The sequence below is a fragment of the Drosophila subobscura genome, chromosome J (genome assembly GCF_008121235.1).
Source record: "Drosophila subobscura isolate 14011-0131.10 chromosome J, UCBerk_Dsub_1.0, whole genome shotgun sequence".
Lineage (NCBI taxonomy): Eukaryota > Metazoa > Arthropoda > Insecta > Diptera > Drosophilidae > Drosophila > Drosophila subobscura.
Genome location: NC_048532.1, coordinates 7,540,423 through 7,553,406, shown reverse-complemented (window position 1 = coordinate 7,553,406; position 12,984 = coordinate 7,540,423). Strand labels below are relative to the sequence as shown.

The following is a 12,984-nucleotide window of genomic DNA, read 5'->3' as shown; positions in this document are numbered from 1 at the left end:
TGTATTACTTCCCATTATTAACTTGTTTACAAAACAGGGTACAAACCAAAAACAGAATATCAAAATAGAGGAATATCATTTTCATCTGTATATTTACGGTATATTTTGGTATATTTTTGAGGGTCAGCCGGTATGTTTTGTCGATAAATCCGCGGTCACACTACTGCAGTGCATTGAAAGAACATAACTTGAAATTTTAATAAAACAGGGTAAATAGGATAAATATGGCTTCAAAACGTTTAAAAAATGTATAGTCGTAGGTACCCTGCACGCTGCCTGTAACGAAATCAACGCCCCCTCCTGCGCTTGTGAGGAAAACTGGGCGAAGCGCGTGGATGCTATTTGGTGGCACCACAGGCGTAGATACACGAGATGTCGTCGACATCAGCTGCTGCATCCAATGCAACACCGGCCAAAGAGGTGCGCTATGTCACCGAGGTGCCCAGCAGCCTGAAGCAACTGGCGCGACTGGTGGTCCGAGGATTCTATTCGCTGGAAGATGCCCTGATCATTGACATGCTGGTGCGGAACCCTTGCATGAAGGAGGACGACATTGGCGAGCTGCTGAGGTTCGAGAAGAAGCAGCTGCGGGCGCGGATCACCACACTGCGCACCGACAAATTCATTCAAATCAGACTCAAGATGGAAACGGGGCCGGACGGCAAGGCGCAGAAGGTCAACTACTACTTTATCAACTACAAGACATTTGTGAACGTGGTCAAGTACAAGCTGGACCTGATGCGCAAGCGGATGGAGACGGAGGAACGGGATGCAACCAGCCGGGCCAGCTTCAAGTGCTCGATGTGCTCGAAGACGTTCACGGATCTCGAGGCGGACCAACTGTTCGACATGGCCACGCTGGAGTTTCGGTGCACTTACTGCGGCAGCTCCGTGGAGGAGGACAGTGCGGCAATGCCTAAAAAGGACTCACGCCTGATGCTGGCCCACTTCAACGAGCAACTGCAGCCGCTCTACGATCTCCTGCGCGAGGTGGAGGGCATCAAGCTGGCACCGGAAGTCCTCGAGCCAGAGCCTGTGGACATAGACACGATACGTGGCCTCACGAAACCGAATGCCCTGCGACCCGAGGGCACGGCGTGGTCTGGCGAGGCGACGAGGAACCAAGGCTTTGCCGTAGAGGAGGCGCGAGTCGATGTGACCATTGGCGGTGATGATACGTCCGACAATGTGGTTGAGCGCAAGTCGCGGCCCATTTGGATGACGGAGAGCACTGTGATAACCGATGCGGATGCGGCGGAGGGCGCTCTGCAGGACGTTGCCCAAACGTCGAGCACATCCGGACACCGGAACCGCAAGGAAAACGAGGATATTATGTCGGTGCTGTTGCAACATGAAAAGCAGCCCGGCCAGAAGGAGCCCCATATGAAGGGTATGCGCGTCAACTCTTCGAATGCCAACTCGAGCGATTCCAGTGACGACGAGAAGGACATAGACAACGCCAAGATACGTAAGTGGCTCAGGTTTAGATCAAAATGTAGTCTCATTGTAAATTCTTACCTGCAGCCGATCTCGATTTTGAGAACTACAGCAATTCGGAGTCAGAGGAGGAAGCCGACGATGTGCCTACTGTGTTGGTTGCCGGACGGCCTCATCCTCTGGATCAGCTGGATGACAAGCTGATAGCCCAAATGACGCCGCAGGAAAAGGAGAACTATATACACGTCTACCAGCAGCACTACAGTCACATTTACGACTGAGTGCCCCTGCAGCACTTTCCCCACATTCTGCCCCGACTAAACTCTATGCATAGTGTCATTGTAGCTCTAAGTACAATAGTTCCACACAAAAAATGGTACAAAATCATCAAATTTGGTTTACAAAAGGCGCGTCACCATAATTTGAAGCAACCCTTAATTTGTTTGTAAATTCATGAAATATACATATACCTTGCTAGCAAGATTTTTGCCTGCTTTAATGCAGTGATTGACTTAAATACGTGTACCTATTTTATTTGGCTAAGGCGAATCGGGCTTAGAATAACGAAAATAAGGCTTGTCCACACTTTAGTTAGTTGCATCTCGTGTTTAAAACCGATAGACTGATTCCAAAACCGATAGGTAAATTATCGAAATGAATAGAACCTATCACGTGCGGCAATTTGCATTCTCTACCATCCCCAACCAGCTGTTTGCTATTTTGGTTTATTTTTCAATTTATTATTTGCAAATAAAACCAGCCAGCCCTGGTCATGTGCGGTAGAGTGGGCGTATTTATCCAGCTTACAACAAATAACGTGCCGCAGATAAGCGGATAGCCGAGAACACACTATGCACAGTTACACGGCTCGGTGGAATTAGATGTCGATATACAAAGTGGGGCCAGCCAGCCGCTGAAACTTCGGCCACTTGTATTTTTCTTGCCGGGCGCGACTGACACTGACTGACTCGTGGTGCGGCGTTCATATGAACCCCAATGGAAATGTGAGACTTTGCAAAGTGTTCCAAAAGCGGTGGGGATAATTATTTCGGACAGACTTTGTGCGATAAGTGCTGCAGTTCCAACAGAAGCTAAATGCTGATGCACCGAAATCCAATTGGAGTTCGAGAAACGTGATCGCGCTTACCCATACCAGCACATGCATAGCTGGAATTCTCGTATATAATCGTATGTACAGACGTACATAATAAGTAAATGTTTATACGCGGGTAATAGCATTCCCATAGTAATAGCTGGAAACGAGCAAACGACTTGCAATCAACAACACGCAATTATTATTGGATCTTCGTTGGCGTAGCGGCTCGTTCCTCGAGTATAACTTAGCCAAAATGAAGACAAACATTGATAAGGAGCTGCTGCCGATGAAGGCTCATTACTTTCTGTTCAATGCCGGTGAGTGTGCATAAGTAATTAATTAAAGAAGTGTCCTGCCCTGCGCAGTGTCAGATTTTGGAAGGGTAAAAGTCACATTGAACCTCGCGACCAAAGTGCAGATAAGCAACACGATAGCGCACTTGTCAGCAAACAGATTGGCCACTAAACAATGGGGGCTACTCCACCGATAAGCCAAATGCATATTGGTTGATTTATATCAACAGAAGAACGAGAAAGGGAAAGTGTTTCGATTGAAATCAAACACGCAACAAATTGAGTGAACGTCGAATCAGTTTGCGACACAAGATGAAAAAGCTGTGGCAAACAATTCCACGCTGATCTAAGCAATTAATGTGACTAATTGGTGGTTGATTGAATATTGAATAGTCGTTTGGGAGTGGGGCCCAAGATGGAGAACTCATCTTGATAGTTAGCCTTTATGGTTATTCTGTACGTGTGAAGATAAAAGCTCACTACAATTAGTAGACTCTCTGGTGGGGTAAACACAGACTGTCACTGGAGATAACATACGCAACGCAATACTGTCCAACTGTCTGCTACTATGTCAAAGGTATGGGTTAGGCCAAATGTTCATCGAGGTAGGGCCACTGTCGCTGTCGTCGTCGTCGTCGTGTGTTTGCCCATCCCATACGGTGTGCCATCAAAAGTTAAGACCCGTCGACAGCCGAACCACTTTCAGCAATTAAAGTTTCGCTTTTACTTTTTTCAATTCAATTAACATTTAATTCCATTTCGACAAACGGCAGACGCCTGTCTTATTCCACTTTTTCTTATCAGACATGCGAACAAACACCCCGTTTAGGCTGCCCCAAATGCCCGGGCATTATGTACACACATAGAACAGCGTATCAGATTTAGCTGCATAAATATGAATACTCTTATGTAGATTAGTTTAGTTACTTATCAGCTTATCAACATTTGTCTCTGTTCTCATTATCTCTTCTGTTCTAAATGCTGTTCTCGCTTTTCAGGCACCGCACCCGTTGTACCCTTTATGCCGACACTGGCCCAGCAGCTGGGCTATTCCTCGGTGGTGGTGGGCACCATGTACATGATATTGCCCATCATTGGAATGCTGGCAAAGCCGCTCTTTGGCTACATAGCTGATCGGTAAATAGAGCAATGCTTCACCCCATCTGTGACTCGATCTCTCATTGTTCCCACTTGCAGCTACCATCGCCATCGATTGCTGTTCCTCAGTGGACAAGTCATCACTGGCATTGCGTTCTTCATGATTATGTTTGTGCCGGCCATAGACAAGCCACTGCCCCAGGTGCAGTTCCACTGCCATGCCGGCGTGTCGAGCATTAGGCACTGCTCGGAGCACGGTGAGTGCGTGGAGAAGAATATGGAATCGTTCTACGGAAATCAGACACTCGCCTGCGATCTGCAGTGCGACGCCGAGCCCTTCATGTGGGACATTGTGTGCGAGGACTGGCTGAAGAACCAAACGGAAAACTGTGCGGCAAACCGCACCAATCCGCAGCTGAACTTCGGCACCAGCATCAACATGAAGGACATTGTCGAGGAAGCTAACTGCCTGTTCTTCATGATTCCCCAAGATCGTGGCGAGGTGGCAGGCCAAAGCGTGCCGCTCTATTGCCCGGCGGGAAAGCAGTACTTCAACGCCAGCTGCCGCATGGACTGCCACGACGACTACCTTAAGGAGCAGCTCTCCGAGAGCCCCGTGATTAACACGATGGGCGCAATGGCCCAGCCTCAGTTCTGGTTCTTCTTCGGCATGCTGATCATCAGTTGGATCGGCATGGCCGTGGTGGTGAGCATTGGCGATGCCATTTGCTTTGGCATCCTCGGCGATCGGCATCATTTGTATGGCAAGCAGCGGCTGTGCGGCTCGCTGGGATGGGGCATATTTGCGCTGCTTGCCGGGGTCCTGGTCGATCACATGTCGAAGGGCAGTGCCAACAAAAACTACACGGTTGTGTTCTGCATGGCGCTGGTTATAATGGGCTTCGATGTGCTTGCCTCCTCCAAGCTGAAGGTGAGTTTGCAACCCCCCATCCAGTCTGTTGCCTTTCTAACGATTTATTGCAGGTCACCCAAACACACTTGTCTTCCAACATACTGAAGGATGTTGGCCAAATGTTTCTCTCCCTGCGCTGTGTCATCTTTTTTCTGTGGTGCGTGGCCATTGGCTTTGGCACGGCGCTGATCTGGAACTTTCTGTTCCTGTATCTGGAGCTGCTGGACAAGCAGTACATGGGCTGTGACAGCTCCATCAAGACACTGGAGGGTCTTGTCATGGCCATCCAATGCTTTGGCGGCGAGCTGCCGTTCTTCTTCCTGTCGGGCTGGATACTGAAGCGCATCGGGCATGTGAATGCCATGAGTCTGGTGCTCTTCGGCTTTGGGGTACGCTTCATTTTGTACTCTATGCTGCAGAATCCCTGGTACATACTGCCCATCGAGCTGCTAAATGGCGTCACCTTTGGCCTGTTCTACGCCACAATGGCCTCCTATGCCAGCATTGTGGCACCACCCGGCACTGAGGCAACCATGCAGGTACGTAACATCAAAATTTTGGATAAAATCGGTTCTAATGCTGCCGTTCCTCCACACAGAGTCTGGTGGGTGCCATATTCGAGGGCGTTGGCGTCTCCATGGGCAGCCTGATTGGTGGCATACTATTCAATGGCGATCCGCGCACCACTTTCGAGATCTTCGGCATTGCCGCCTTCATCATATTCGTTGTGCATGTCTCCATTCAGATGTTCCTGCAGCGAAATGGCAGCACCGATGAAAACGGTAAGGGTAGGGTGTCATCTGGTTCCGCTTCCGCATCTACATCCTCGGAGGCAGCTAAGCCAAAAGACGCGCCTGAAGTGCGCTCAATTAAGAAAGACAATGACGGGTTCAGCGATGTCGATCTGAGCTGATGAGCAGCCCAAAAGTAGATGATAGCTCCATGAATTTATAGAAGTATTAAGCAAGAGCCATACAAGATAGACGCTACCGATCATGTGGCAAATGTGCTTAACATTTTCAACGACTAACCGCCAGATAGATATTTATGTTAAGACTTGCCATTTACTGGACTACACATAGACGCTCTCTCTTGCTCTCAGGTGCAGAAAAGAAGCTCAAAATGAATTTACACGATCAGTGAGATGATCTTTTAACTATAAATAAATGGCCATTGGATATTGTTTCTTAATAAAAAAAAACAAACAAAAGAACAACAATTTGATACCGAAATTCCTGCGCATTAAATTAATAATTTTGCCTTCTATTTTATTACTTAACTAATGAAAATTCTGATACTTTTAGGCACTGTCAAATATCTCGCACCGACAGATGCAATGCACATGCTGAATGATCAGGAGTATAGTAGAGTTAGCTAAGAAGATCGTAACACCACCAGCAACCCCCAAGAAACGATAAAGGGACAAACCTCTGCTGTTCCGCTGAATGCTCCACCACTCCACACCGACATCTTTCCACCTTTAATGCTGCATGTTGAATGGACATTGCTGTAGTTTGATGATTGATGATTGTATTGTAAACGTGCTTTAATTTAGTAGTTATACAAACTGTGAAACCTCTCTGCGTGCATGCTGCGTACTCACAAAAACACTCTCCCCTCATTTTCAGTATGAAAAGTTCTTAATTAATTGTAGAATTACCAGTGCAGCAGGCTGATGCATGTCTTAAGTTTTTTCTGATCAATTATTACTATGAATTTAATTATAAATATCAAGCCGCTGCTTTTGGCGCTGTGAATGTTTAAATGTTGCTTCTCACACAACACTTAATCTTAATGTTTAACATATTATATTATATTATTTAATATTTGTAGTTAAATTTATTCGATTGGCTCCTTGCTCCGGCCTGGCCTGGCCTGGCCTGGCTCTGCCTGCATGTGGCTTCGTTCTGTGGCGAAATCTCCAAAGTATTTACTTAATTATACACCTAAATTACAGTCAACAATGTAACACTGCATAACATACATACACACTTGTACAATTAATTATTAATATTGTTTTTTCCATATGGTCCAACTTTTGTTCTACTGTTGTGTTGTGTATTTAAGTACTTAGTTAGGTGTTAATGTGGGAAATCCAAATATTATTTTAAGCTGCCAGACGCTGGTTGCGTCTACTGCGTCTTCTGGCTGCCAATGAGCGACTCTTCGTGCTGCTGCCGCTCGAGCTTGCGCTGGTAATCACGCTGCTTGCATGCCGCCACGTTCGCGGCGCGTTTCTGTAATCGCAAATTCAAAGATAATAAACGTTTAAGTGGAGATCTTGCATGTGTTTTCTTTTGTTTCTTTTCGTTTTTATGCACTTAAAAGTTTATTTTCGTACCTTCAACTCTTTGGTGCGCTGGTAGATACCCTGCATCTCCCTCTTGACTCGCGTCAGCTTTTCCTTGTAGCGCTTCACGTCGCCCATCTGATAAATACAAAGTAATGGCTCATAAATACACCTACTTTGCGAATGCTATTACTTTGCTTCGTGGATTTCCTGTAGATAAGATCCCAGACTATTGCCATTTGCCTATGGCCAGTGATAAGATTTCGTTTAACCGAACAACCCAATGCTTAATGCCATACCAATTGTGCCTTAGCAACTCTTTTTAGACTGATTTATGGAGATTACGATTGGGAAAACTATTCTTGAAATGCCAATGATTAGTAATTAAATATAAAGTCAAGTTCTGCATTTGAAGGCAATCTTAATTGGGCAACCGAAAAAATGTTCTATTGTTCCCCCACTCACCATATCATTTAGCCTGGCTACTTCACTGCAGTCTAGCTTGTACTTTTCCTTGGACAGGTCAATGTAGATCTTGTTTTGTTTGCCACTAAAACGAAAAACCAGACACATTCATTAAGGGAACGAACAGCAAACGCTTTTGACGCTACTTACATCAGTTCCCGCAGCTGGCTGCGCACACGATCCAGCGGTGGTTCTGCTATTTGGAGCACTCCAGCGGACAGTTGCACCGCCGCCAGACTGCCACCCAAAGCATCCTGGTTGATGGCTGACCAACAGGTGGAGTTTTCGGTTGTTGCTTTCGTATTCGCATTGAGGCGGTTCCTTTGGTCACTGGCTGTCTGATCGGCAGCGAGTTGCTCACTGATGACGCTATAACGGAACATTTAACACATTTTCATGAACTCATTAATTAAAACCAATGCATTACCTATTAATATTGCTGCTTTTTAACATAATTTCAAAAATAAAATAATAAACCCAGGATAAACAAAACAAAACAATGAATGTGGAGCAGCTGACGAAAAGGTGTTGTAAAGCGCCGAACATCCATGCGTATCGATAGTATTCATTTTGATACAAGTAAATAAAAATTGTTATTGCAAAATCAACTCCAATCCACGACAAAATGCGTTGTGCTGTTAGAAATTGTGGAAATAACAATGAAAAAGAAAACAAAAGGAAGTGGCGCTACTTTCGCTTTCCGAAATATAATCCCCAGCTTGTAAAATGGATCGAGTTTTGCGACCGGGATGCATTGAACCCCTTGACAGGTACAACTCTTCATTCTCCACAGTGGAAGACAGTAATCATTGAGCCTCTTTAAACAGCCTGCATTTGCAACGTGCACTTCAAGTCGGAAGATTTCGAAAGGAATATGCAATACGAGTTTGGATTCAGTCAAAAGAATCCAACAATACTAAAGACTGGCTCATGTCCCACACTCAAGCGCCCCGAAACGTTGACAAAGTCGCCCATGAAAAAGAGGCGCTGCGTAAAAAGAAAGGAAATCAGCAATGTGCAGCAAGAAGTGGAAGTGGAGCTGTGCGACTTTACCACTGACTTGGAAGACCTGGATGAGAGCTCGACCAGCGTGATACAAGCTAATGAAACGGACTGTGCGGAAGACCAAATACATTACCAGCTAGAATTTGTGGAAGCCAACGCAAACTCCATGGACGAGGTGGAGATAATTGATACAGAAGATGCCACTTATGTACGACATTTGGAGCATGAAGTGTAAGAAACTGTACTTTATTATAGACCAGACCATCGCTACAATATTAATTTATATTTGTATATTTTTAGGACCTCCCTGCGGCGTGAAGTTTTCAATCTCAAAGATGAACGCAAGAAGCTACTCGATGTAATTCAAAACCTTAAGGAAACAATTCGTGGAAATTCTCTGCTGCGGAAAGAATCAGCGGATTAAACAGAGATTAAACGTAAAGCAGCACGCTCGACTGATTAGATGTAAAACCCAAATTTAAGAAACTCAAATAACTACATTTAGTTTAATCAGTGCATTAAAAGTTACTATTATGTATTAATGTTTAAAAAGAAGGCCTCCTCATAGGTTGCCAGGCTTTCAATTTAATTTTAAACTAGGAAATAACTATAAGATACTATTTTAAGGGACAGTAAACAAATATTAAAGACACAAACAACATTAGATCCGGTTCGCTGGAAATTCTTTATCTGAAGCCCTAACCTACCTACTTACGCGCATATTTTCCTTGCTATCAGCATAGGTGTTTTCCCTGAAAATTTCCAGCTCTGCCCGCGGCTATCTTTTCCATGGAATTCCACGTTGTAGCAATGGCAATTTCTCCAAGGTCAAAGTCATTAGAAAGGCAATATCCTTTTTAATATTTATCGCTACCTGCGGATGTACGAGTGCTGAGGTATAAAAGCGAATGTGCTGCCTCTAGTCGACCTGCACTGCAAGCGTTGAGTTCTAACCGTCAACATCCATCCCGGACTGAACCGACGCGATGGCAGCTACTGGCAACAGCTACTACCCACGCCGAAACTCTGCAGAGCCTGATGTGCAGCTGACGAGGACTAGGACCAACCCAGCCAACATGGAATCAACAACTCCAGAACTTCAAACCACGCTTGGCGCTTGCAGTGTCAGCCAACTAGCAAAAATTAAATAATTGTAAATTATAGTCAACTTCATAGTTAAATTGTATATACTATAGTTAGTTAGTCAAATGAATATCCTAGCCAATCTAATCAGTTTTAGTTCAATTGTACATACAACCAACTAGCCAATTGTTTAGCCCAAATTTATTTAGCATAATTGTTTGTGTATATTTTAAATATACGTGATACTGTTTCGGCAATAAAATTAAATTTATCAAACAAATATTTCATGCAATATTCTCTGAAATTGAAGCCAAGACAAGACTTTCACTCAAAAAAAGATGTTCAACCTTTGGCATTGTTTTAAACATTATTTTAATGTTAAAAAATATTGTAAATTGTTGCTGTTACTATAACAATTGCATCGCTATGGGAAATAAACATAGAAAATTCAACTAAATTGCTAGAACTTAAAAACAGATTCCATTGAGAGCACACCCAAATCGCATAAATATGTAAATTTGATCTGAACACATGAATAATCTAAATTAGATGCCTTAAAAACCAAATTTGTACTAACTAAATTAGTGGGTAAGCATTATATTTGGACAGACGACCTTAACATGTAAATAACTTAGCAGTAGGTCGCATGAGATGGAGGGCTCTGTGTGGCTGCTAGGCAGAGGCAGAGCTAGCACAGCGCTTATCCCTTTTTATAGTCTAGCAGATCGGCCAATGCTGCCGCCTTGCCGGTGTCGTCCTTCTCCAGCTCGGCTCGAGTACAGCGGCCGCAGCAGTCGGCTGAGGGCTTGTTCTCGCACTCTCCTAGGGCGGGCGGTTTGAAGTTGGGTGTCCAGGGGCCTAGGCTGCCGCTGGCATAGAAGTCCATTGGATATGCACTGTTGCGCGGCGAGGCATTGTTAGGCGTCCACTCCACATCGCCCAGCACCACGGAAAGCTCGTAGGGATTCAGCAGAGGCTGGCTAAAGGCCGAGCCCCAATCGATGGAGAGACGGGGACAGGCTATCTGCACAAAAGCATCGATGTCCGCGAACAGAGCGAGCTTCTGGGGGAAGATCTCCGACAGCAGTATGGTTGTGGTCTCGATGCCCTTGGCCTGCAGTCGCTTCTCCAGAAATCGGTGTACTCTTGAGCTGCCCTGCCTTCCCAGCGTTCCCAAAATGATGCCGATGCGTCGTGCCTTCTTGGCGCGCTGCACAGCTCCTAGACGCAGATCCTGCATGGCCATGTGGTCATACTGCTCGAAGGTGAACTTTTTCTCATACGGATCGTACTTGTAGGCCTGCGTGAAGTAACAAAAGAAAGTCTTAGTACACATCCGAGGGGAGAGGGTGAGAAAACTTACCTTAAGCAGCGGGTTGGCAATCATGGCAGACTCGAGATGGAAGCGCCCGTCGCCCAGATAGATAATCATTTGCGTCGTTTCCGGCAACTGCGGGGAGGTGCATCCCAGTATTTCGCCCGGACTGAGGGGCTTGGCCTGGGGCACTATCACATCATAGCCGGCAACCTTCAGCTCCGTTGAGGCAGCCTGGAGTGTGGTGACAAACTGTATCGTGCTGACGAGGGCTATTTGGCCCACTTCTGGCTTGAAGTTCAGCTTGACAGAGTCGAGGAAGTGCAGTGGATCGATCTTGATGTCCACGAATATGTAGAGTACTTTGATGCCGCAGGTCTGGTCCACGGGTATCAGGCAGCTGTGACCGTAGTGCACCAGCAGCTCCGCGCCCAGTGCCTTGGCAGTGTAGTCATCCACGCAGCAGGCACCGTAGGTGACGTCGCCCATGATGACGGTGTCGGCGCTGGTGAAGCGCTCGATGATGTCGCTGATGACCATCGCGTACATCAGCAGACCCTCCGGCAGCTGCAGGGCCACGCGCTTCGCCTTCATCTCGCGTATCCGCCAAATGGTCTTGTGCAGCTCAAAGTTATAGTTCGAGGGCAGGCGACCGATGGCCTGCTGCAGCACGGGGTCATCGAGCAGCTCCTGGGGTATGCGATTGATGCGAGCCTTTGGCTTGAACACCTTCTTGGGCTTGGCTCGCACCACAACCACATCGCTGCTGTTGTTGTTGTTGTTCATGATATTGCTGGTGCTGGTGCTGAGCAGCTCGCTGCCTGGCTGGATCAAGTCCAACATGGTGCTGCAGAAACAAGAAAATTGAACTAAGATGAATATTGATGGACTGACGTCTGCGATATGCTAAGCAAATATGTAGATTTGAAATGCGTAAAATCAAATTCAGCAAATTAACAGACAACAGAAATGTTGTCGATGTGAGTCGACAGGCGTACGTGACTGCGGACGCGAATGGAATGGAAGGACAGGCCCCCTCCAACTGCCAAGCCACCGACTGCAACCGGAACAGAAACCCGAATTCTTATAATTAGCACACGACAGAACAAAACAAAGCAAGCAATCGAATGACTCAGGCGCAACCTCACCTTTAGAATCACTTTTTGCAGCAACTTTCAAATCAGAGCCGCGCCAAGGTTCGTTGCATTTACGATTGGTGTAGCAAATACCCTGTAGCCAATGCGAACAAAAGGTATACGAGATCTCACTATTATTTTTACAATATATTCGCGTGCGAGAGTAGTTATATTTTTATTTGATTAATTTACTGGTTATTTAACCGGAACAGACTGACTGACAATGATAGAATTTCAAACTTCAATGCCGCGTGAACGTTAAGTGCTGCTGCTGTCTGGGTTCGGGGGTTGCGCTGCCGCTGCTGCATAGAAATTGGTCACTGAACTTTCGTATACTCGCACGTTGCGCCATTGATAACTGTTTCTGAGTCACGTAGGCCACACAGTGTGCAACAAGGCACGGTTGCAGGGTTGGTGTCTTCACTGTCGGGTCAATTAGTTTGGATTGCATCGATGAAAATGGCACGAAATAGTGGATGACATTCTAGTTGTCCTTGCCCTTTATTCGAATGTGTTCTTGCAATGCGATAAGAAGGGGATGTGGATTATGAAATATTTCCGACGCACAGCTGTTAGTTATGTTTATGTGTTGTGTTGTCGAGTGTTATTTTGGCACATTTTCCCTCCTGAATTTTGCACTGTTTGTTATTTAACTTGTTGCTACCTTTAATTTGTTGTTCTTAAAGAGCACACTGCACCTACAATTCAGACGTAAATTTACTACTATTTACTAATTATTCAACAAAACCGCGTGTGGAAGTACATTTGCCCTCAAGTTCAAACATCGATGACACTATCCATGGTATCGATGGATTTATAGCTGCGCATCGATATATCGTTTGGGGGAAAACTA

The 12,984-nt window shown here is 45.7% G+C and overlaps 5 protein-coding genes across 9 annotated transcripts; 3 read left to right on the top strand and 2 right to left on the bottom strand.

Annotated features, from left to right (window-relative positions):
• Positions 1-153: 153 nt before the first annotated feature.
• LOC117895071 (general transcription factor IIE subunit 1) lies at positions 154-1,954 on the top strand. Of its 2 annotated transcripts, XM_034802456.1 has the most exons (3): positions 154-209; positions 261-1,468; positions 1,525-1,954. In XM_034802456.1, exons 2-3 carry the CDS (start codon positions 373-375, stop codon positions 1,716-1,718), a joined length of 1,290 nt encoding a protein of 429 aa, XP_034658347.1. In that variant the 5' UTR covers positions 154-209; positions 261-372; the 3' UTR covers positions 1,719-1,954. The 2 variants fall into 2 exon arrangements, with proteins under 2 accessions (XP_034658347.1, XP_034658346.1); XM_034802455.1 differs by having other exon boundaries at positions 171-1,468.
• A 219-nt stretch (positions 1,955-2,173) lies between these two features.
• On the top strand, positions 2,174-7,112 carry LOC117895067 (major facilitator superfamily domain-containing protein 6-B). 3 transcript variants are annotated; one of them, XM_034802449.1, is made up of 6 exons: positions 2,174-2,625; positions 2,685-2,850; positions 3,825-3,963; positions 4,024-4,855; positions 4,909-5,376; positions 5,436-5,944. In XM_034802449.1, the coding sequence occupies exons 2-6, from the start codon at positions 2,787-2,789 to the stop codon at positions 5,748-5,750; spliced, it is 1,818 nt and encodes a 605-aa protein (XP_034658340.1). In that variant the 5' UTR covers positions 2,174-2,625; positions 2,685-2,786; the 3' UTR covers positions 5,751-5,944. The 3 variants fall into 3 exon arrangements, with proteins under 3 accessions (XP_034658340.1, XP_034658339.1, XP_034658341.1); XM_034802450.1 differs by adding an exon at positions 6,142-7,112 and having other exon boundaries at positions 2,176-2,850; positions 5,436-5,619; XM_034802448.1 differs by having other exon boundaries at positions 2,174-2,850.
• LOC117895075 (biogenesis of lysosome-related organelles complex 1 subunit 6) lies at positions 6,657-8,162 on the bottom strand. Its single transcript, XM_034802464.1, has 5 exons — positions 8,020-8,162; positions 7,743-7,961; positions 7,593-7,677; positions 7,179-7,265; positions 6,657-7,074 (listed from the first exon to the last, which is right to left on the bottom strand). Exons 1-5 carry the CDS (start codon positions 8,136-8,138, stop codon positions 6,970-6,972), a joined length of 615 nt encoding a protein of 204 aa, XP_034658355.1. The 5' UTR covers positions 8,139-8,162; the 3' UTR covers positions 6,657-6,969.
• Positions 8,157-9,760, top strand: LOC117895074. Its single transcript, XM_034802463.1, has 3 exons — positions 8,157-8,362; positions 8,420-8,828; positions 8,898-9,760. Exons 1-3 carry the CDS (start codon positions 8,218-8,220, stop codon positions 9,019-9,021), a joined length of 678 nt encoding a protein of 225 aa, XP_034658354.1. The 5' UTR covers positions 8,157-8,217; the 3' UTR covers positions 9,022-9,760.
• A 403-nt stretch (positions 9,761-10,163) lies between these two features.
• On the bottom strand, positions 10,164-12,937 carry LOC117895070 (2-(3-amino-3-carboxypropyl)histidine synthase subunit 1). 2 transcript variants are annotated; one of them, XM_034802454.1, is made up of 3 exons: positions 12,796-12,937; positions 11,044-11,842; positions 10,164-10,980 (listed from the first exon to the last, which is right to left on the bottom strand). In XM_034802454.1, the coding sequence occupies exons 2-3, from the start codon at positions 11,836-11,838 to the stop codon at positions 10,381-10,383; spliced, it is 1,395 nt and encodes a 464-aa protein (XP_034658345.1). In that variant the 5' UTR covers positions 11,839-11,842; positions 12,796-12,937; the 3' UTR covers positions 10,164-10,380. The 2 variants fall into 2 exon arrangements, with proteins under 2 accessions (XP_034658345.1, XP_034658344.1); XM_034802453.1 differs by lacking the exon at positions 12,796-12,937 and adding an exon at positions 12,144-12,604.
• Positions 12,938-12,984: the final 47 nt, after the last annotated feature.

What these genes read in the sequence shown, in the direction of transcription:
- LOC117895071 (XM_034802456.1), top strand. Translation starts at nt 373, where the DNA reads ATGTCGTCGACATCAGCTGCTGCATCCAATGCAACACCGGCCAAAGAG. An exon ending in CATAGACAACGCCAAGATAC is followed by an intron (nt 1,469 to 1,524) that starts GTAAGTGGCTCA and finishes TCTTACCTGCAG; the next exon opens with CCGATCTCGATTTTGAGAAC.
- LOC117895067 (XM_034802449.1), top strand. Translation starts at nt 2,787, where the DNA reads ATGAAGACAAACATTGATAAGGAGCTGCTGCCGATGAAGGCTCATTAC. An exon ending in TTACTTTCTGTTCAATGCCG is followed by an intron (nt 2,851 to 3,824) that starts GTGAGTGTGCAT and finishes CTCGCTTTTCAG; the next exon opens with GCACCGCACCCGTTGTACCC. An exon ending in TTGCCTCCTCCAAGCTGAAG is followed by an intron (nt 4,856 to 4,908) that starts GTGAGTTTGCAA and finishes GATTTATTGCAG; the next exon opens with GTCACCCAAACACACTTGTC.
- LOC117895070 (XM_034802454.1), bottom strand. Translation starts at nt 11,838, where the DNA reads ATGTTGGACTTGATCCAGCCAGGCAGCGAGCTGCTCAGCACCAGCACC. An exon ending in TTGCCAACCCGCTGCTTAAG is followed by an intron (nt 10,981 to 11,043) that starts GTAAGTTTTCTC and finishes TACTTCACGCAG; the next exon opens with GCCTACAAGTACGATCCGTA.
- LOC117895075 (XM_034802464.1), bottom strand. Translation starts at nt 8,138, where the DNA reads ATGTTCGGCGCTTTACAACACCTTTTCGTCAGCTGCTCCACATTCATT. An exon ending in TAGCCAGGCTAAATGATATG is followed by an intron (nt 7,266 to 7,592) that starts GTGAGTGGGGGA and finishes TGTATTTATCAG; the next exon opens with ATGGGCGACGTGAAGCGCTA. An exon ending in AGCGCACCAAAGAGTTGAAG is followed by an intron (nt 7,075 to 7,178) that starts GTACGAAAATAA and finishes TTGCGATTACAG; the next exon opens with AAACGCGCCGCGAACGTGGC.
- LOC117895074 (XM_034802463.1), top strand. Translation starts at nt 8,218, where the DNA reads ATGCGTTGTGCTGTTAGAAATTGTGGAAATAACAATGAAAAAGAAAAC. An exon ending in TGCATTGAACCCCTTGACAG is followed by an intron (nt 8,363 to 8,419) that starts GTACAACTCTTC and finishes CTCTTTAAACAG; the next exon opens with CCTGCATTTGCAACGTGCAC. An exon ending in CGACATTTGGAGCATGAAGT is followed by an intron (nt 8,829 to 8,897) that starts GTAAGAAACTGT and finishes GTATATTTTTAG; the next exon opens with GACCTCCCTGCGGCGTGAAG.